The sequence below is a fragment of the Elephantulus edwardii genome, unplaced genomic scaffold (genome assembly GCF_000299155.1).
Source record: "Elephantulus edwardii isolate Elephantulus edwardi_28Jun2011 unplaced genomic scaffold, EleEdw1.0 scaffold00028, whole genome shotgun sequence".
NCBI classification, from domain to species: Eukaryota; Metazoa; Chordata; class Mammalia; order Macroscelidea; family Macroscelididae; genus Elephantulus; species Elephantulus edwardii.
The window spans coordinates 7,489,952-7,512,881 of NW_006399778.1; the positions used below are offsets into that span (position 1 = coordinate 7,489,952).

At 42.7% G+C, this 22,930-nt stretch overlaps 2 protein-coding genes across 2 annotated transcripts in view; both read left to right on the forward strand.

The window, feature by feature from the left end:
• The window catches only part of TCEA3 (transcription elongation factor A (SII), 3), a 40,716-nt gene extending 38,699 nt beyond the window's left edge, over window positions 1-2,017 (forward strand). Inside the window, exons 10-11 of the mRNA XM_006883533.1 lie at window positions 491-562; window positions 2,005-2,017. Coding sequence (XP_006883595.1) covers window positions 491-562; window positions 2,005-2,013 — 81 coding nt within the window. The 3' untranslated portion in view covers window positions 2,014-2,017. The remainder of the gene's footprint in view (window positions 1-490; window positions 563-2,004) is intronic.
• Window positions 2,018-15,564: 13,547 nt separating this feature from the next.
• On the forward strand, window positions 15,565-20,974 carry ZNF436 (zinc finger protein 436). The gene is made up of 3 exons (XM_006883663.1): window positions 15,565-15,597; window positions 16,858-16,984; window positions 19,722-20,974. The coding sequence occupies exons 1-3, from the start codon at window positions 15,565-15,567 to the stop codon at window positions 20,972-20,974; spliced, it is 1,413 nt and encodes a 470-aa protein (XP_006883725.1).
• Window positions 20,975-22,930: the final 1,956 nt, after the last annotated feature.

Below are 22,930 nucleotides of genomic sequence, written 5' to 3' on the forward strand. Positions count from 1 at the left end.
TTAACACCCAGTGTTAGCCTCGTAGGTATTTTTATGCATGTAAGCTGGGCTTTTATTCTTTTTTTCTTTAATAACTAGCTACAGGGCTTTTTAAATATAAAAAAAAATACATTTCTGCCAAAGCACTGCACAGAAAAATCTGTTAACAGTCATTTTGGTGTCACCTGCCTTTGACAGTGTCATCTGTTACAGTCTGCACCTCCTCCTTCCTCCAGTGACGCCACTGCGGTTCAGGAGGATCAATGCAGATGACCGCACAGAGGTCAAAGTGGAGCCCGTGAGAGGCTGGGGTGAGCTGATTGAGAGAGGAAAGGAAAGCACACATTCAGGGCTTCGCAGTGATAAGAGACTGGCGACGGTGGAGTGGGAATAATATATGAAGTTTTGGGATTTGGACCTGTTCCCATGGACAGTGAGAGTCATGGCAAGTCCTAAAGTGAATGAGTGGCTTTGTGAGCTGTCCTCTCTTTTCTCTTTCTCTCTCCCTTAGGTGCAGACACGCAGTGCTGATGAGCCAATGACGACCTTTGTCTTATGCAATGAATGTGGCAATCGCTGGAAGGTTTGTATATCTGTTTCTTTCTCTCTCCTCTGCCATCCACAGGCATTGCCCCCACCATCAAGTAGATTTTGACTCATAGTGGCTCTGTAGGACAAAGGAAAAACTGCCCCATAGGCTTTTGTAGGCTGCAGTCTTTATGAGAGCACACTATCAGGTCTTTATTCCCGCAGCTACCAGCTAAGAGCTTAACTACTGCATCACTAGGGCTCTTTCTACTGCCTACATAAGGGATACATATACCTGCTGCCCAGAAGGATCCTCATGGAGGACAGGCTTGCCGTGTTAGGCGAGAGCAGCAGATTGTTAGTGGAAAGGAGGGGAGAGAGGACTTGAGCACATTTTCATTTCTAAGAGGCACCCAGCTGGGGTGGGGGCAGCAGCCCACACTTTGTCACAGGATGGGTAAGGCTACCATTTAAGCACAGATGGAATCAGCCTCCCAGCTCCTGGAGTGGGGAGAAAACAATAGCATTCTGCTTTGGGACCACACCTCTTTGCAAAGTGTTTTCACAGATGTGTTTCCTATAAACCTGGCCCCAGACTGGGATGAAAGACATGGAGGGGCTGAGCCAGATCAGAGGTCATCCTTCCCTTCTAAGGCAGCTCTTATAAAAGCCTTATAATACTCATGACTATAACCCAGGCCACTTCAGCTCCTGCAAAGGTGGAGACTTCCTTTGCAGGCGAGGGAGCTGAGCAAAGACTCCTACTGGCGTGCTCCCGCCCTCCCCCCTCCAAAATCATGCCAGAGCTTCTGAAAGAAACAAGTGTGGTTATGTGACTCATGTCAGTTTCCAGAAGCATCTGACTTGCATGTATTTTGTGTGATATCTGGGCCTCCAGGTAAGCTGCAAGTGCTCCAGACATTCTAAGCGTTTAACCTCTCTGAGCCATTTCCTTCGCTGTGAAAATGAGAGTAACACTAGTGTCTACCTTGGGGTGATTGTGAAGATGTTAATACTGCCTGAATCAAGAAAAGCCTCACAGCTCCTGTGCTTGTTCTGACTCTGAAAAAAGGCATTCTGCATGCTCTCAACCCAGCTCTTCCTCCCTGATTCCTAGTAGAGAGAGAGGCAGGAAATGTTAGCTCTAGCTACACAGTCTGGCATTTTTAGGTAGTACCCATAGCTGTGTGGCAAGCCCAAAGTCTAACCATATGATTAGTAATAATCACTGTGATACTCTTGACCATAAATTGCCCATCATTGCCTAGCATTGGACTTCCACTCGCTATCTCATATCATTCTTGTTTTAGATGGTATATAATCTGCACTTTACAGATACATGATTTGCCTAAAGTCATGCGGTTAACAGCAGCAAAGTGGGAATTTAGACACTGGCCAGTCTGGTTCCACACCCCTCCTTCTTTTTCATGTTCTCTCACAGCCTCCTTACAGAACACAGGGAAACTTCTCAGATTTGTTGGCTTTTTGGTTTTGCAGTTCTGCTAATGGATGGACCCACCAACCATGATTCTAGTGGACAGCGTTGAGGAAGAACAAAGAGGAAGCACTAAACCATATGAACTAGACAAACAATAAAAAGGAAAATGACGAAAAATGATGAAAGCTGAATGAGGTATAATCGAGATCACAGAGGGGAATTCTTTTGCAAATTAGTAACCAGTCATTCCTAATTGACTCACAGGGGAGTTTAATGGGGTAAAGATGCTAAGAGTTCTGTGTGGACAGACACTTTGAAGAAACCAGAGACTTCAAACCTCACAGCTTGAGTTGTCAGATCTGTGACAGTGCGAAGGCAGTCCTTTCCTTTAGCCTTTTCTGAATGGAAAATATATCAGGTGGATACAATATTCCTTTCCCACCTCAGAGCTCAACAGGCAGAGCATGGCTTGCTCAGGCAGATAGAACCTCCACATCACATAGAAATATTTCTTCCCTGTTCCTTCATCTCTTCTCAAACTTTCTGCTGTTCTCTGCCCAGAGCTGGCTTTGGGGGCATCTGAGGGCTCCAGGCCTGGTTTCTCTAGGCAGGGAGCAAGTCCTCTGAGCTCAGGCTTTCCGAGTGAAGAGTATAGTAGTGCCCTGCCTACCACAGCCCTTTAGAGCCTGTCCAGGTCCTGTCATTGTGTTCTTCACAGCTCCTTCTGTGGCCTGAGCTTCAAAGGAACTCTGTAGAGAGACATATGGAACCCTTTCCCCAGTGGAGTGCTTCCCCCATGGTGACGTTAGCTTTAAGCTGTTAAGAACTTCAGGCAAAGGTTGAACTTACAGAAAAGCCTTGGGAGTGAATGGTCTGATGGGCCTGTCTGAGAGATCAGATTTGAGTTTCTGGCTGTCTCTGCATATCCTCAGGCTGAGCCTCTAAGGATTCTGCTTCCTAAATTGACTGAAGTGCAGGAGTCTGTGAACTCTTAGGGCTCCTTTGTGCAGAGGCCACTGGGATTCTGTTGTTTGGGGTTCACCCTTAGGGGCAGAGCTGCTGGGGTGACCATCACCCAGTTTCTTTTATATCTTGGGCCACCTTCACGCTGGAATTCATTGTTCCTCCCCTCCTTTCTTTTTTCTTTTACTTTTTAAAAAAAATATTGTGAAAAACATGTATGGGGATGCAAGGGGTAAAGGTTGGGAGCAGAAGAGTGAGCATGGACAGGGATGAAATCACAGGGCTGCACAATTTGGTGGGTGGGGGGAGTAGGTGAAGGAAATGAGAAAGATCTAGCGAAGACCAGCAAAGATAGGGTAAGTATAGTCCAATGGTGATTTTTTTTTAACAAAGAAATTGTCTTACTCACTTGTGGGTTTCTCATTTGGGAATGGGGTGCAGACTCTTTGGCTTCTTCATGCTGAACAGGGGCATTGATGTGAAAGGGAAAGGGGGAACCTCCTTTCACGTGCTAAGTGCCTCCCAACCTGGGCCCCAGATGAAGCCTGTAAATTGTATACAGAAACTTGCCAAAAGCTTTGGAAGGCTTGAAAAACCCTCTCACAGAACATCCAACACACCTAGCTCATAAACGGCAGGGCCAGGACAGAAAGCTAGGGCTTCAACTTCTTTTCGTTGTATTCAACGTTTCAAGAGTTCCAGAGTTAAAGGGAGTTGGCTGCCAACCAGAAGGTGCCACCTCTCTGATAAGGGCTTCAATCTACCATCAGCTTTGGAGGAGAAAAAAGGACAATCCCCTCCTGTGTTGTTTACACTCTCTGAAAACTCCCTGGCCGGTCCTTGCATGACTGACTCAGCTCAGCACTGCCTGAGACTCAGGCTCACCCCCACTCCTACCCCGTGAGCAATTCACAGCCTGGCAGGGAAAGAGGCAGGCCAGACTCCACCGAGGAAGTGATAAATGCCACATTTGAAGTGCAAATATTATCCCCAGTAGGACAGAGGGAGGTTAGATACCCGCTTCTCTTAATCTTTAATGTGGGTGGTAATCCCCCACTGGGGATCTTGTTGAAATGCAGATTCCAATTCTGTGGGATAGGGAAGGGGCCTGAGATTTTTCATGTTGCTTATTGGGCCACTGTGAGTCGTACTGGACCTAACAAAACAAGAATACCAGGGTAATGGGTGATGTGGATCCTGCTGGCCCACAGAACACAGTAGCAAGAGATTTAGAATTCAGATTTTCCTCTGCATTATCTAATCCTCTGTCCACATGGCCAGAACCACAAACAAAACAAAACAGCATCTACTGTCAATGTAGTAATGTCAATTAAGGTTACTTTGAGGTGAGGTTTGTTTGTTTTCCTTAAAAAAAAAAAAAGATGGTGCTCTGGGGCAATTTTCAGTAGTCACGGTCTAATTGTATGTTCCAGGTGTCCTAGGTATTCAGAACATGGAAGGAGAAAAGAAAGTGGAATCTCTGCCCTCAATAACTTCACTGTTTACAAAAGGAATGAGTCAGATTAAATTGTAAAAAGAGCAAGTCAGCTCAAGTGCACCCATCTATACAGCACACATCTACATGGACAAAAGGATTCAGAAAAGCAAGAATAGGTCACAGCTTGTGTGTATCAGCAGACACCAGTACCCTCCAACTGCTCTCCCTGTGTCTGTTCTGGACTAACTCCAATTCAGGCTTTCCAACAGTGATCGACCTGGATAGGCTATTCAAAACTGCAAACCTGGTCATGTTACAGCCACCTCCCCTGTCCCACTTAAAACTCTGGGTTTTTTCCCATGGCTCTTGGCTTCTGTCCCACCCCCTCATTCAGTCATGCAGCCACAGGAGCCCTCCAAACATGCTGTGCTCTCTGCCACAGAGCCTTTGGCTGGAGCACTTGGTTTAACCCCAGTTCCCTCTTCATGCCAGTGACAGAAAGGGAATGAGATGCATCATTGTTAGAACCAGCTTGTACCCCAAGGCAGGAAGACTTCTTAGTGAGAAGAGATTGTCACCTAATGATAGAGATCAATTCAGGTGAAAAGAAGAAGAGAAGTAGCATTCTAAAAATGGAGAAGGCCAGGAATGTTATGCCAAAAAGACCTTAAAAACATAAGTACATTCAAGTTCCTATGACTAATTTAAATGTTTTCCAAAGATTCCCTCTTCCTGCCCCCGTTTGCCATTGAGACTGTTTTAGTATATAGTATCCATACACAGAACTTTGGAAGCAGGAGTGGCATCCACTTCCTAAACAACCTGCTTCTGGAAACTCTATGAACTTTGATAAATGGTGATAATTATAGAAAGGCTTCAGGCCTTTTATTCATAGGGTCGCCATGAGTCGTGCTCTACTCAGTGGCAATCAACAACAACAACATACAAAGGACCAAGTAGAACTGCCCCAAATGCTTTCCAAGGCAGTTGTCTTTAATGAAAGCAAACTACCATATGTTTTTCCTGGAAGGTTCAAACACATGACCTTTTATATAACAACCAAGCACAACCATTGCACCACCAAGACTCCTTTCCAAACATTGCAGGAGCCTATTATATGCCTTATCCAGACTATCCCATCTCTATCTTTAGACCTGATTTTCCTTGGGTCAAGACATATATGGCCAAGAACTCCACGGGCCCTCTAAATACAATTAATCTGAAACAGAACTACCATCTTCTGTTTCTTAATCCCCCTCACCTGTCCTTTCTGTTTCTGCCAACTAACTCATTCTTTAGAGCCGTCTTTGACCCTTCTCCCAGCCCCACTTCACTTTATCTGTGAACAGTTCGACAGTCTCTCTTTCAGGCAGCCCTCTTCTTCAACACTGTCTTCTAGGCTTCCTTCCCCATTTTCCCTTCCATGTACTGGAGCAAAGTCCTGCCTTTACTGTTCTCCCAACTCAAATACACACATTTCCTTACCTGCATCTGCACGGTATAACTCTGCCCAAATAATTTTCTAAATCATGTTCAGTGAAGTTCCATCAGGTATCAAATGAAATCCAAACTCTGATTTGACTTTCAGAGAGGTTCTCTCTACTGTCTTGAATGACTTATCTCTCACTACTGCAGCCCCTTATGTTTAAGGTAAAGGGAACTATTCTTTGATTACAGGGTAGGCTTTCCCACTTACAACTGTTCTGTTTCCTTCTCTTCAACTGTTCTCTACCCCATCAAAGTCTTATCTATTCTTCAAGGATTACCTGGGATAAATGTCTTCTATGAAGTCTTCTCTGCCAACAAAAAATGTTTCCACAGAACTCCTACAGCACTGATTCCTACAGAATACATGACTCTGATGATTCAGTATTTCTTTGTCTAACACTGTCATTTGTTAAATAGTGTCAGGTTGACTCTGAGTCATAGCAAACCTATGAGCAACAAATTGAAACCTTGCTGTATCCTGAACCAACAGTGTCAATAATAATTATTGGGCACTTACAAGCTGGGTAGCTTGGGTACATTACAAAACTTCTCCAGATTGCTTCTCTTATGTGATAGGATGGTAATCATAGCATCTTTCCAAAGGAAATGCTTTCTAAATGCATTCATATAAGGAAGGTACTTAGAATCATGTCTGATACACAATGACAGCCATGTATAAGGGATTATACTACATTGATTGTCTAACCTTTGACCCTATGAACTAGTTAGTATTCTACCCTTTTGACAGATCGAGAAAAATAAACAGAGATTTAATTTGCTTTTAGGAGACAGAATCTAGATTTTAACTCAAGTCCCTTGTCATGTTTTTAGCCCCTTTGAAATATGCTGCATCTCATAGAATATCTGTGATGTACTTTATTTCTTCCTATATTAATGATGGAGCTCTGGTAGTCTAGTGGTAAGAAACTGTGCTGCAATCCAAAAGGGACATGGTTTGAATCTACTGGTTTCTCCGTGGGAAAAGGATGGACAATCTCCTCTCATGGGATTTACTGCCTCTGAAAACTCTGAAGGGCCAGCTATGGGTCAGTTGTAACTCAAAGGCACACAAGAACAATAACAAACTAATCATCTGAAGACTAAATGAGTTGTGAGATGACATCAAGGATATCATCCATGAAGAAAGTAAAAGGTCATTACAAAGACTGAGAAGAAAGAAAAGACCAAAATAGATAACAGAGGAGACTCTGAAACTTGCACCAGAATTTCAAGAGGCCAAAACAAAGGTAAGAAATGCTGAAGAAAGATAAACAGAAGATTTCAAAGGATACCTCAAGAAGACAAAGCAAAATGTTGCAACAGAATCCACAAAGAGCTGAAATTAGAAAAACAGAACAAAAGAACCCGTTCAGCATTTCCCAAACTGAAAGAACTGAAGAACAAATTCTTCAAGCCTTGAGTTGGCAATACTGAAGGAATCTCTAGGCAAAATGTTGAATGATGCAGAAAGCATCAAAAGAAGATGGAAGGAATACACAGCTACTGTATGAAAAGATTTGGTAGACAATGAACCGCTTCACAATGAACCAATATATGACCAGGACATGATCAAGAACCAATGATACTGAAGGAAGAAAGCCAAGCTGGATACAGGCATTAGCCCAAAGTAAGGTCCCAGAATTGGTGGAATACCAAATGACATGTTTCACCAAACAAGTGCAGCCTGCGACATGCTTACTGGTCTAGCTGAAGAAATTTGGAAGACAGCAATCCAGCCAACTGACTGAAAGAGATCTGTATTTGTTCCCCTCTCCAAAAAAGGTGACCCAACAGAAAATGGAAATTATTGAACAAAATCATATGCAAGTAAAATCTTGCTGAAGATTATTCACAGATGACTGTTAACAGTATATCAACAAGGAACAATGAGAAATTCAAGCTGCATTCAGAAGAGGCAATGACTTGAGAGATATCATTGCCATTATCAGATGGCTGAAAGATCAGAAAGACATTTACTTGTGTTTTAGTGACTATGCAGACATTTAGCTAGATAATAACAAATTATGACCAACTTAATTATACTTATATGAAATCCATACATAGACCAAGAAGCAGTTGTCCAATCAGATAAAGAGAACACTACATGGTTTAAAAATCAGAAAAGGTGTGTGTCAGGGTTGTATCCTCTCTCCATACCTATTCAGTTGGTTTGCTGATAATTGAAGTTGGAGAAGAATATGTCATTATGATAGAAGAAGACTAATAATCAAAACCTGTGCTATGCAGATGACAAAATCTTGCTTGTAGAAAATGAAAAGGATTTGAAACTCCTGCTGCAAAAGATCAAAGATTTCAATATGGACAACTGAGCATCAGAAAAAAATCCTCTCCACTGGACCAACAGGCAACATCATTATGTTGTTGTTGTTGTTGTTAGGTGCCATCAAGTTGAGTATGACTCATAGTGACCCTGTGAACAAAAGATCCTAAACCAGTCCTGTCCTGCACCATCCTCACACTTCCTGACACACAAGAGCCCATAGCAGCAGTCACCTTGTCAATCCACCTGGTTGAGGGTCTTCCTTCCCTTCACTGATCTTCCACCCTTCCCAACATCATGTCCCCCTCCAAGGAATCATACCTCCTAGCAATATGTCCAGAGTATGTGAGATGAAGTCTCATCATTCTTGCCTCCAAAGAGCACTCTAGCTGCACCCTTTCTAAGACATATCTATTCATTTTCTTATTTCTCCATGGAATGTTCAGTACTCTTCTCCAACATCACAACTCAAAGACACCAATTATTTTTCTGTTATCCTTATTCATTGTCTAGATCTTGGATGCATAGCTAGTAATCAGAAATCCCATGGCCTGAATCAGATACACTTTAGTCCTAAAACTTAAATCATTATTATTATTATTATTATTACTACTACTACTACTACTATTTGGAAAGGTCCCTAACACAGATTTTCCTATTGAAATGCATCTTCTTATTTCCTGACTGCTCGTACTAAGAGAGTTAATTGTGGATCCAAGCAAGATGAAGCTGTTGAGTTTCAATCTCCTCTCCAGCCATCATGACACAGCCTGTTGGTTCAATGTAAGAATGTTTTCTTGATATTGAGTCACAATCCATACTGAAGGTTGCATTCCTTGATCTTCTGCAATAAGTGCTTCAAATCCTCCTCACTTTCAGCAAACAAAGTTGTGTCATCTGCATAACTCAGGTTATTGATGAGTCTCCCTCCAATCCTGATGCCACCCTCCTCCTTCATAGAGTCCAGCTTCTTGGATAATTTGCTTAACATATAGATCGAACAGGTATGGAGATAGAATACATCCCTGACACACTCCCTTCCCAATACCAATCCATGAAGTGCTTCCCTGCTCCGGATAGATAAAGATTGAAATTGTTAAGAATTTAATTTTACTTTATTCCATAATCAATACTCATGGTACCAGCAGTCAAGAAATCAAAAGATGGTTTGCATTGGGGAAACTCTGCTGTCAAGGCTCTCTCCAAAGTGCTAAAACAACAATAAAAACCTCACCCAAACAAAAAAATGAAAGTGCTAAGAGCAATGTGACCAGTGTGAAGACTAAGGTGCACATGATTGAAATAATATTATTTTTAATTGCTTTGTATGCATCTGAAAGTTAGATAATGGACAAGAAAGAAGAACTTATGCCTTTCAACTGTGATAGTGGAGAAGAGTACTGGCTACAAAAGAACAAGTCTATATTGGAGGAAGTATAACCAAATTCTCCTTAGAATCAAGAATGGTGAAACTTAATCTCACATATTCTGGGCATTTTATCAGGAGGGATCAGTCCTTTGAAAAAGACATCATGATAGAGGCTCAGAAAAAGAGGGGAAGACCTTCAATAAGATGAATTGAGACAATGACTTTTAAAATGGGCTCAAGCATATCAGAAATTGTGATACAGGATGTGGCAAGATTCATAGCATCACTATAACTCATAGTTGAGTCAATGGCACCAAACAACAACAACATACTTCGTAAAGATGGCCACAGTGCTCCAGGCACTATTTGTGTGGCAGCACAGCAGGGCAATGTGTTTTGCAGCCAGGCTCACATTTATTCCTTTAGCATTGTGAGGAAATACTTTCCTCTCTGCTCAGAGTCTTGTACAGAATAGGGGTACAGTAAACATGTCCAATGACTGTGGGCCTATTTGATGTCCCTAAAACAAACTGGAGGAGGTGCAGCAAGAGTGCTCGTCAGAAGCAAAGATGATAAAACTTTGTCTCACATACTAAAGGCATGTTACTAGAAGAGGTAATTAATTGGAGAGGGACATTATGCTTGGAAAGGTGAAGGGACAGAGAAAGAGAGGAAGACCAGGTAAGTTGACACAGTGACTGTGGCAATGCACTTGAGTGTGTCAGAGAGGATGGCATGGGATAGGACAGTGTTCAAAGTGAGCTGTATTTGACTCAATGGCACCTAACAACAGCAACAAAGAAAGTCTGGCAGCCTAGTGGTAAGAAGCTGCTCTGCAATCCTGGAGGCAAGTGGTTCAAGTCCACCATCTGCTCTGTAGAAGGATGGGGAATCTCCTACCAGGCAATTAACTGCCTCTGAAAACTCGCTGGAGGGTCGGTTCCAACTCGATGGCACACTACAAAAACAAAGTAAGCTACACAGCACTAAATAAGTCAGTTACACATTTTAAGTGCAATTATGTACTTGTATTGTAGTTATTTATTGTAAGTGTTGATTCTGTTTGGAGAAAACGAACTGAAATCCATTAAGTCAGAGAGAGCCTCCCCAACTTTTGCATTCCTCATACTGCTGAATCAGTCTGCCCTTCTCACTCAAGGCTAGATCTCAGTCCTACCCCCCATTTGCATCTTATCACCAGCTTTGCTGATGCCAAAGGCTGGCAAGCCTGCAAGGGGACATAAGCGACTGTCCCTGCTCTGCTTCTTCTCCTGCTGTTCCACCCCCATATTCTTCCCTCAAGCCACACTCAATCCTGGCCCTTCTGGAACATGCTCTGTCCTTTAACGCCTCCGTGCCTTTGCACATGCTGTTCTCAAAGTCTGGAATGCTCTCCCTCCCACTTTCCTCTGCCTTGCAAACTCCTACACAGTCTTATGGAGCCAACTCAGATGTCACCTCCTCTGTGAAGCCTCCCTTCACCCTCCAGCAATTCAGCTATGAACTTGTCCCTGCCTCAATGCAGACTGGCTCGTTCATCCTTATATAATAGAGCTTGGACTACAGTGACTGCTTGCAAATCTTTGTGTCTTGCCTGCCCCTAGTTTTCCTTGTGCAGTGATATGCCCTCCTTCCTATTCCTAGCAGGACTCCTCCAAAATTTACAAACAAACAAACCTTAACAGTTCAATTTCTTCAAGTTCCTGATATATTTGAAAATCAAGAGATGACAAAATAAGATTATAACAATTGAGGCATATTTTTCAATGTTTAACAAAGTGATGTTTCTAAAATGACAACATAATTGTGCTACCCACACAATGACAGGATTTATTAAAATAGAATCTTTTCTAGAATTCTACAGGCACAGTAGTCTGGGAACGGTTGTTTGTTCTTAGTGCTGTCAAGTCCAGTAAGACCCATAGTGACCCTATGAACACAGAGCTGAGCCCTGTCCTATTCTGTGCCATCCTCCCAATCTCTGACACACTTGAGCCCATTGCTGCAGTCACTGTGTCAATCCATCTGGTTGCGGTTCTTCCTCTCTTTCACTGACCCTCCACCTTTCCAATAATGATGTCCCTCTCCAAGAAATAACCTTGCCTAGCAATATGGCCAAAGTATTGGAGACAAAGCTTTATAATCTTGGTCTCCAAGGAACACTCTGGATGCACCTTCTCCAAGACATAACAATTTGTTCTTTTGGCTGTCCATGTAATATTCAGTACTGGTAATGAGGCAGGAGATTAAAGGATATACCAGGAGGTGTCTCTGATCAAATTGGTCAGTGGATCTGACAAATACCAAAAGCTTAAACTGGAAACCAAATGACTCTCTCAGCCCTATCCCCTGGGATAGATTTGCTGTTAGCTTTGCACACAGTAGGGTGCTAACTGTTGGCTGAATAATGGGAATCAGTATAGCATCACACATTGTTTATTTAAAACTCACAAACAGTAAGTTATCCCTAAGAAACACTGAAGTTCTGAACAATGCAGCAGGAAACCACCTCCTTCTCCAGTGACTCCAACCCCCAGAGTCCAGCTGAAGGCTGCCACAGGAAGCCCCTCAGCCACTGTCTTTCCTCCCCCACCTCCCCCCAACAGGGCTCCAAATGCCATCATGCTTTCCATCCTCTCATCTCCACCCTCTGGAGGGTCCCAGGTGAAGAAAGAGAAAAGCACTTACTCACAGAAGGCGGCAAGCAGCCAAGCTGGCTTTGGAGAGTCATCCTGCCCCCAGGCAAGCTTGCAAGTTAAAGAAACAGGGAGCAGACAAAGAAAGGCTTACAGCCCTGAACTAGGGGAAGAAAAGGCCTAAGAAAATTTACAAAGGAATCTACTGGAGAATGGATGAAAAGGGAGCCCCATTGGGCTGAGGGGTGCAGGCCCTCACCTTGGCTTAGGTTTAGTTAGAAACCTCTAATTACTAAAGCAAAGTCTGAAATGATCCTCCTCCCATACACTTCTTCCTGGGAGTTCAGTTATTGACTCCTGACCTAGAAGTATCCCTTAGAGGCCCCAAGTTCACACCAAAATGGCCCAATTTCCAGTTTCCTCTGGATTTCCAGCAGAAACACAACCTGAGGGTGTTTCCAGCAGATGGTCCCAGTCACTGATAGAGCTACTCTGATGTTGCAGGTTTTCTGAGCAGGTGAAGACACATACAGGGTTTTTCTGGAAGCCTTCTCTGCCACAGAAAAGAGCCCTACTAGTGTACTAGTGTAGTGTATTATGGGCTGGGCTACTTCCTGAAGATCAGCAATCCATGTCCCTCATTTGCTCAACAGAAGAAAGGCAGTTTTCCTCCCTGAAAGACTTACAGCCTTGGAACCTGATTGAGAGTCGACCTAAACTGGAATCCAGCACGGCAGTGGGTTTTGGTGTTTAGCTGGTCTCTGCTACAAAAGGCAAGATTAACAATATTAACAGCCATCCATGCTTAATTTGTGAATCCTGCTGTAAATAATTTCACTTAGTTCTCATCACCACCACCATACTGGTGTTTATCTCCGGTGTTTATCTCCTTTATATAGAAAAGGAAATGGGCTTGGAGAGATTAAATGACTCTTCAAACGATATATGGAGCTCTGGTAGCTTAGTGGCAAGAAGCAGCGCTGCAGTCCCAAGGTAGGCAGAGAAGATCAAGGCCACCAGCTGTTCCCCTGAAGAAGGATGGGCAGTCTCCTGCCCAGTGATTAACTCCCGGTAGACGGTATGGGTCGGTTCCGGTTCTGACTCTACGGTAAATAACAACAAAGGATATAGAGCTGGATTCCAACCCAGGTCTCACAGACATATTGAGATTCACAAGGACTCTCTCTTAGTGACCCTCCACTACTCCATTTTTGTTGTGCCCAGATCAATTTTACATGGACAGGATGGTACCATTCCATGGCATTTCAAGAATTTCTAGTCCTTCAGCTGAAAGAAGAAATGCAGAAGAGGTGTGGGAGTACAGGAGGTTGTCTCCTGGCTGGGTAGGGTCAGAGTTCTTTTTAGCCACTAGAGTAATTTAACCATAAATAACGGGGCACTGGGAACAGGACACTCACTAATAAAAGCATGGCCTGGAGTAATATTTGAAAAAAAAATTTATTCAAGTCAGTGGGTGGATGTATCTGCAAAACAAAAGAAAAACCCCTTTCCCCGCCTAGGCAGAGAAGTCTCCTGTACAGTTAAAGACAACAGGCTTCCGGGCACGTAGCCAAGATTCTGGGGATATTTATAACTTGAAGAGGGTGGGAGTCCCTAATAAGCTGCTATATTCTTTTTCCATCACTTCCCTCTCCAAGGCTACAGCGAGCTCGGAGCTCTTCCTCACGAAGAATGCCTGTTTTCCCTAGTGCTTCGTTTCTATTGTCTTACTCCGTCATTTTAGCTGTGCAAAGCAAAGGCTCCAAGTTCTTCCATTCAGAAGAACTTTAGCAGTTGCTGGTGTTTCTGGCCTCAAAGATCTACCTACAAGAATATGGTTTCTCTGCGTTGCTTGAGTCTGAGGTCGCGGGAATCTGGTACTTTGGGGATTAATCTAAAATCTTTGGGTTTTGTCTGCAAATCGAAGGGCTCGCGATCTACCTGAGGATCTGGGTTCTCTTCAAATGGCCGAAGTTTCTCTGCCTGAAGCCGGAGTAATTTGCCTGCAGCTCAGGGATTTGAGACCTCGTGGGTCTTGGATCTTAAAGCCGGAGATCTACTGGATTTTTTTTTTTTTGGTAGGTTCAGGAGGTAAGTCTGTTCCTTCCCAACTCGGGTTTTCAGCTTCTTATTTTCAGTCAGGTAGGGACTACTAACATCCTGAGGTCCCGCTGGTCTTAGGCTCTCAGATGCCCTTCGGTGTTGGACGTGGCCAGAAACAATGTTAGCAGACAAACCCAAAGGTGATAAATAAGGTTGGTCTTTCCTTGGCTCGGAATCTCGATCTCCTCTCTGCCTCTCTCTCTCGCTTTGTCAAACACTCCGTTCCAGCTTCAGATTTCCTTTAGGGTTTTCGCTAATCCTTGTGCTTGGCACCACTCTGGTTGCTCCTTGAGAGGCGCCCTCTTCAGAAGGACGCTCCTAGCCGCCCCGACAGGGTTAACAGTGATACGGCCAGGACACCGTCAGACCCACACGCCCGCTATCCACACGAGCTGGACACGGCGCAGGGCCTGCTGGGAGTTGTAGTCTGAGCAGTCAAGTGAGAATGCCGCAGGCGCTGCCGGGAGCTGTAGTGTGTGGGCGGGGCTTAAAGTTCCAGCGCGGCTGTCGAATCGCCTCTGGGGAGTAGGCGGTGGCTACTGTTTTTCTCTCATGCCTGGGTTGTCAAAAGAAGGCCAATCCCCATCTAGCTCAACTATGACCAGCACATAAGTTGAGTCCGACAGCGCAGTCCAACTCAAAACAAGCTTATAAGGCCATATAAGGATAGACAAGGCTGCTTCTTTGGCTTAACTGAACTGCGGGATCTTCAGGAGAAGAAAGCAAAAGATACTCTGACACACTTCTTTCTTGACTCTTTTGTTCTTTTTCTCCCCCCTCTTTTTTTTTTTTTTTTTTTTGGTCTTTGTACGCCAGATTGGGACTCCGACTCCCAGAGGGCTAAGGGGCAGGCGCAGGCGTGGTTGTAGTGCTTGGCCACGCTACAGGACGCGGGTCTAGGATTAGGCATCTAATTGGCAGAGTCCTCTATGAGTTTCACTCCTTGATTGGCTGATCCAGCTGCCGGAAAGGGCCCTGCCTTGGGATGGAAGAGCAGAGGCGTTCTGTGGGTTGTGCCGAGAGCCTCCTCCCTCAGGCTGCAACGACCTGACCCCGGCCCGGGAGGGACCGAGCCAGGGGGCTGTCCGTTTGGATACGAGCTGTGCCTCCACCTCGTACAGGGCGGGCTTCGCACCAGGGTCAGGCAGGAGAGTGACCCAGCCCTGGATGCAAGGCCCTCCCCCTTTCCCTCCCCACTCGACTTGCGGCCAGAACTCCAGCCCTGGGGAGTGGGCAGGGCCTGTTTTCTGCTCCTCACGCCCTGATTTTCGCCTCCTTTAGCGCTGTCTGCTCGCTGCTTTTCCTGCTTTCTCTCCGGGGAGGCGAACCTTTGCGCCAGAGATGGCAGCCACCCTGCTCATGGCTGGGTCCCAGGTAAGCCGGGGGTGGCTTCTTGGACCCTGCCTCTGCTTACCTACTTCGTCCTGCATTTCTGTGCTCTGCAACCTCCCCCCCGCGCCCCGTGTGAAATCCCCTTGAATTAGCACTTTCATTGATTTTTTTTTTCCTTCGAAGACCCAATGCCAGGCCAATATAGCCATAGACAGGCGTTTTTATATAGTACTGTTGTATGCCTGAAAATACTGAGATGATTGCTGTTGTTATTGTTATGTACCGTGGAATCAGAACAGACTCATAGCTGACCCTTTAGCAGGTTTCCAGAAGCTGAATGTAACATGGGAGAGATCTTTCTCCTCCTCCAAGCAGCTAGTAGATAGGAACCTTTGGATTGGTAGGACAATTCCTTACCCACTAAGCCACCAGACCTCCCTGAAATACTGAGGAGATAGACCAAAAATGTGTGAAACAGTCCCTGTCCACCTGCCCACAGGTGTAGAGAGATCTATGCATTTGGTTAGTTGTGATATAACGCGGTAAGTGCACCCCTTGTGGTAGGACAAAGCAATGTGATACAGTAATAAATTTTGACTAGAGGATACCAGGGAGGAGCAATTGGCATTGGTTCCGGCCTTAAAGAATAGTTGGAGCAGCCTATGACCCACAACAACCTTACGGACAACAGATCGGAACCTTACCATGTCCTGCAACATCTTCACAAACTGAGCCAATGTCAGTCCATCTTGATGAAGGTCTTCCTAGCATCTTGCTAGTCTAAGAAAGATCCCGTGGAGCTCTGGTGCCCTAGTGGTAAGAATCTGCACTGCAATCCCAAAGGCACAGACTTGGAATCCACCATCTGCTCTGCAGGAAGAGAAAGATGGGCTATCTCCTTTGGCCCCTGAAAACCCGCTGGAGGGCCAGCTATGGTTGGTTCTGACCTGATGGCACACAACAACAAAAAGTGTTAATTTGAAACGCACACATTTTAAGAAAGATATTCCAACAGAAGAGGGACATTGCAAGTAAAGGCTGGAGTGATGTAAGTGTTCTGAGAAAGACACTACTAGAGGATAAGTAAGGTTCCAAATAGGACAGGGATGTCCAGTGTATAAATTGCTTCTCTTTTTGCCGCGCCTCCTTTTTGCTTATCTCTTCTTTGGACTATGTAGGCCAGCCTAAATGCTCTTTTTGTTTGCCCTTCAACATTTCTAGCAACATATTTAATTTCAAGAAGAAAAACTGAGACTAGCCCCTTAGTTACTAAGTACTGAAAAAGCATTTGTGTCATTTCAGGCACCTGTGACATTTGAAGATATGGCCATGTACTTGACCCGGGAAGAATGGAGACCTCTGGACCCTACACAGAGGGACCTCTACAGGGATGTTATGCAGGAGAACTATGGAAATGTTGTCTCATTAGGTGAGGATTCTACCTTTTGTCACCCCTACATTTTTGAGACTGGCAGAATGGCTAAGCTCTTTCAGCATAACCTAGTTGTTTTATTTTAAAAGCACTTTAATTGGATTTTGGCTTGGTTTGAATCCTCAGACAAACCTTTGAGTGTGGGAACATCCAAGTCCTACTATCTAAGATGAAAGAATGTTTCTGCACATTTATAAACTGTTCATATTTCTTGTGCCCTGAGTAATTTGCCATTCTCCAACCTGTTTGTACAGATCACTGACCAAACAGGTCTGACATAATAGTGCTTGCCAGGATATAAATGCCCTATAAATGATGCTTTTACTAAGAGGCACGAGGATATGAGGGAATCCTGACCAAGGTCATGAGAAGGCCAGAGCCATGTTGTGTTATTTTTTTGGCATCAGAGCCCTAGTTTTGCCCCAAGTCCCTTATTATCTGGAGTAGGTTCTTGTCTAGAGATGTTTCAGAGTTTAAACAAATGATATCACAAATTTTGTTGGAAAAGGAAACACATTTTTTCCAATCTATACCCTTTCTTAAATTTTTTGTTTGTTTTTTTTTAAATTTTTATTTTATGAGGGAGTTCTGGTGGCCTTATGGCAAGAAGCTGCACTGCAATCCCTAAAGTGTGCAGTTCAAATCCACCAGATGCTCTAGTGGAGAAGGAGGGGCAAACTCCTCCTATGCCAATTGGATCCAATTCAATGGTACACCAAATTTAAAATAATTTTTTAAATCATTTTTATTTTATGTTGATTTGCTTACAAAGTTCATATACATTGTCTTTCACACTATCCTTCAGGGAAACAAATTTTTAAATGGGCTATGAATCTATCTGCTCTCCTAGTTATCCTTTGGTCTTGATGTAACTAGACAAGCTATCTGTTCTCAAACTCAATAGTCTTTTGACAAATTTTATCTCTGTTACTACTTGACTGAAGTTAGCAACAGTGCATATAGTTTACTAGGTCCTCTGCCACTCACTAGAACTAATCCTTTTTCTTAAAAGAAAAAAAGGAAACACCCAAAAACTTTATTCCTAAAACTTTTTTCCAGAACAATGAGTGGTTTCCTTTTTAACTTGGGCACTTTCCTTTACAATATCAAACATTTACAAAGTGATCTACCTAGATATTTTACCTAATCTAACAAAATCAAGAAATAAAAGTCTTAAAGAACTAGATATTTACATTTTCATCCTTCAGCCCTAGAATCCCTGATGGCATAGTGCTTTACATGTTGGGCTCCTAACCAAAAAGTCAGTGATTCAAATCCACCAGTCGCTCTTCAGGAGAAAGGTGAGGTGGTGGTCTCTCATAAAGATTTCTAGCATCAGAAACCAGATGGAGGGTAGCAGTGGGTTGGAATAGATTTTCTTTTTAGTGCAATGAGTTTGGTTTTGTTTTAGTTTAGTCCAGCCCAGAAAGCATACCATCTTTACAATATCCACCAAGAATGGCAGTGTGTCTCTCACTACTCCTAAAAAATTATCTTAGCCAAATAAATGTGAGTGTATAAATAATGTTTACCAGGTTTCTTCACCTAAGAACATATCATCAGGCATTGTGAATGTCTATTGATGATGTTGTATATACCTTTATCTAACTAATTTATCCAAGGATTCTTTTTTATTCCTTAACACATTTAGTGATCCCTTTCTGTATTATAAAAACCAATAGGAATTATGCAGTATCTAGCAGAAAATTTCTGATGGACAGTGGCTGGATTTTTTAAAATTTTTACATGAATATTATATGTGAAATATACTTGGTCTTTGCAAGGATGTTCTGAGTCAAGCCTCTCTCTTGCCTTCTTTAATCTTCTCACGTCTAATTTTATTAAAAATCTACTGGAAAGTAATGAAGGACATTCAGGAGTCACTTTTTCTGTCAGGAACATATTGAATATTGTTAGGTGCAGTTGAGTAGACTCCAACTCGTAACAATCGTTTATAGATAAGGGTGGAATGCTGCCTGATTTTGCACCATTCTCACAATATCCACTGTGTCAGTCTATCTCACTGAGGATCTTTCTCTTTTTTTACTGACCCTCTACATTCCCAAGCATGATGTTCTTCTCCAGGAATTGGGTCATCCTGGTAACATGCCCAAAATAAATGCTGCAAAGTCTCACCCTCTCTGCTTCTATAGAGTACACTTGCTGCACTTCTTCCAAGACAGATTTGCTTGTTCTTTTGGCAGCCATGGAATATTCAATACTTTTTTCCCAACATCACAATTCTGAGGCATCACTTCTTCTTTGACCTATTGTTGTTGTTGTTAGGTGCCATTGAGTTGACTCCAGCTTATATACTCTGCCCAATTCTGTGCCATCCTCATAATCTTAGCTGTGCTTAAGACCATCATTTCTGTCAGTTGTGTCAATCCATCTTGTTGAAAAATCTGCTTTTCTTTCCTTTATGGTTTTCTTTATTTTTTAGTAGTCTTAGTAAATATTTTATGATGATAATTATGAAGATTTGACATGTTAAATAAAAATGTATACTTATTATTATATTTTTAAATGTACATCCTATTAGAATAAGTACATATAAACATCTAGACTTTTCACTTTTAGAGACTCTAATTTAGAGTCTGTTTTATATGTTCTTTTTCAGATTGTTTTCTGCTTTTAAAATCTAAAATCTTTTCAAACAAGCAGCACTATGCCTGGTACATAGTAGGCATGAAATGTGTTTTCTAGTCTTACTATTATTTACCCTTTGTTACAGATTTTGAGATCAGAAGTGAGAACGAGGTGAATCCAAAGCAAGAGATTAATGAAGATGTAGACTTTGGGACTATGTCTGAACGAGCTGTTGGGAATGCTGAGGAAAATCCTGAAAGTGAAGAGGCCTTTGAAAGTGAGGATAGATCAGAAAGACAGTGGGGAGATTTGACAGCAGAAGAATGGGTGAGCTACCCTCTCCAGCAAGTTACTGATTTGCTTGTCCACAAAGAAGTCCACACAGGCATCCAATATCATATATGCTCTCACTGTGGAAAGGCCTTCAGTCAGATCTCAGATCTTAATCGACATCAGAAAACCCATACTGGAGATAGGCCCTACAAGTGTTATGAATGTGGAAAGGGCTTCAGTCGGAGCTCACATCTTATTCAGCATCAAAGAACACATACTGGAGAGAGGCCCTATGACTGTAATGAGTGTGGGAAAAGCTTTGGAAGAAGCTCTCACCTCATTCAACATCAGACAATACACACTGGAGAGAAGCCTCACAAATGTAATGAGTGTGGGAAAAGTTTCTGCCGACTTTCTCACTTAATCCAGCACCAAAGGACCCACAGTGGAGAGAAACCCTATGAGTGTGAGGAATGTGGGAAAAGCTTCAGCCGGAGCTCTCACTTGGCTCAGCATCAGAGGACCCATACAGGTGAGAAGCCTTACGAGTGTAATGAATGTGGGCGAGGCTTCAGTGAGAGATCTGATCTCATTAAACACTACCGAGTTCACACAGGGGAAAGGCCCTACAAATGTGATGAGTGTGGAAAGAATTTCAGCCAGAATTCTGACCTTGTGCGCCATCGCAGAGCCCACACAGGAGAAAAGCCATACCATTGTAACGAATGTGGAGAAAACTTCAGCCGCATCTCACACTTGGTTCAACACCAGAGAACCCACACCGGGGAGAAGCCTTATGAATGCAGTGCTTGTGGGAAAAGCTTCAGCCGTAGCTCCCACCTCATTACACACCAGAAAATTCACACTGGAGAGAAGCCCTATGAATGCAATGAGTGTTGGCGAAGCTTTGGTGAAAGGTCAGATTTGATTAAACACCAGAGAACCCACACAGGAGAGAAACCCTATGAGTGTGTGCAATGTGGAAAAGGTTTTACTCAGAGCTCCAACCTCATCACACATCAGAGAGTTCATACGGGCGAGAAACCCTATGAATGTACTGAATGTGAAAAGAGCTTCAGCCGTAGCTCAGCTCTTATTAAACATAAGAGAGTTCATAATGACTAATCATCTAATTATGATGACAAAGAAATTATCCCATTGAAGGTACAATTTTATATCAATGAGCTCCTTCAAGAGTGAACATTGTATAATCATAGTGAATTTTCTAGTTTTGAGCCCCAATTTAAAACATCAAAGAAGACAAGCCATTTGGAATTCTGACCTATGGCTTTGAGAATGTTATTCCTTCCTCCAGAATAGTGATTTTATCCACTCAATGAATTACTTCATCAGCATTGGCTCCACAAATAGCTGGAGATCTGGAAACCAAGGATAAATGCTGGTAAATGGTTAGGCCTAGAAATGGCGTAAATCTTTAGAAGTTATTTCTCCCAACCTTTGGCCCAAAGAACAATGTTAGGGGAAATGCAGGACTGTAGCAGGGTGGCCATGGCTGCTTTGTAAAAAAGCAACAGGGACTCTCCCTGACTCACCACACCTATTCACGCACCACAGTAGTTAGGCAAATGTATTTTCCCCTTCAAAGTACTTTTTCCTTGAGTTGCTCAGCATTTGTAACTTTCTGTCCTCTTGGGAGCAGGATTCTGTACAAGGAAGGCAATGACTATTAATTTTCTCCTTTTCTTTCTATTTAAACTTGAAAGCTTGTATCTTTGTGAGAGAGAACTGAAGATAAACATTAAAAGGAAAAAACGAGACACAGGTTTGGTGATCAAGGACCCATCAGTGTAGTGACTTTAGCAAGAGATACCCAGTGGTGTTATTGGCATTAATCAGCATTTATATATTAGCCTGCCTTTGGGAATCAATCCATGGAACATGTTAGGGGAAATATCTTCAAGGAAAGATAAGAGTATGGAGTGATGGTGGAGTGTAAGGAGCAAGCGGAATTTACCAAGGAAGGAAGCAAAGTCCCTAAGGAATGCAAGCCATTTCAGTGTTCCTTCCCTTCTTTCAAAATCAGTTCTCCCTATTGCTAACATTAGGATTTGGTAAGGGCCACATCCAAGTGTTTATCTTTACATACATAAGGGCATGTGTATATACAGTGAAATGTGTATTCCTGTGGTTTTTCCCAGTCGTCGAAACTGCCAGTCACTGACAGATTTAGCATGTTCTTGGGTGATCCTGATCATGTGACAGAACTAGACATAATTCCAGTGTGACAAATAGTCTTTTCCCCCTACTCTTTAAGAAGAAAAAAAAAAGTCATCACTAGTGTTCAGTGTTCAGTATTGTCCTATAAGGTCTGTCTTTGTACAGAACTAAGCACTTGTTTATATGTATCAGTAATTGTGGAAAGATAACCACCATACAAATAGAATCATTGTCCTCTTCTCAGATTGAATTATAATTATTGACAATGAAGAACTCTCTGGCTTAGTGTAAAGGAATTAATAAACCTGGATTCAAGTGGATAAAATAAGAGTTTATCTAATTTTTAAGATCAATAATGTTAATCTCCTTATCTCAGCCTGAGAAGGAATTAAATATCACAAATGTTCATGCTCATTTAAGCATTGGAAGATGGGTGGGAATAGTGTTTGGAGGGAAAGAGATTAGAATAAGGAATGTATTTTCTTTTGAGAGTGCCCCAAATTATTTCTACTATGCTTTATTGCGAATGTTGTAACATTTTCAAAGAATACTTTTGCCATAGCTTTTTTAATGGGGCCAGTGGTCCCTCTCGGGTAATGTTACTGTAACTCAGCTGACTGCATGTACTGCTTGCCAGTGACAAGAAACTCAACAGTAACAAAAATGGAAGACCAAGCCAATGAGGATCTCTTTTGTAATTCCTATTTGAATGCAAATTTAGGCGGGGATCATGTCTTTTGTTCTATAAAAAATATAGCAGACTGAGTATTCATGTTTTAGTTGCTGAGTGACTTATATGTTTTTGGTGATTGAATATAAATATATCTTTTCCCATATCAGTGTTGCTGATTATTTTAATTAATATAAAAATTCTCTGGAGCTTCTATAAGCCACTGACGGCAT

Bases quoted from the DNA above. Each gene is read 5' to 3' on its own strand.
- ZNF436 (XM_006883663.1), top strand. From the start codon at position 15,565: ATGGCAGCCACCCTGCTCATGGCTGGGTCCCAG. The intron at 15,598-16,857 runs GTAAGCCGGGGG...GTGTCATTTCAG, and splicing joins TGCTCATGGCTGGGTCCCAG to GCACCTGTGACATTTGAAGA. The intron at 16,985-19,721 runs GTGAGGATTCTA...CCTTTGTTACAG, and splicing joins TGGAAATGTTGTCTCATTAG to ATTTTGAGATCAGAAGTGAG.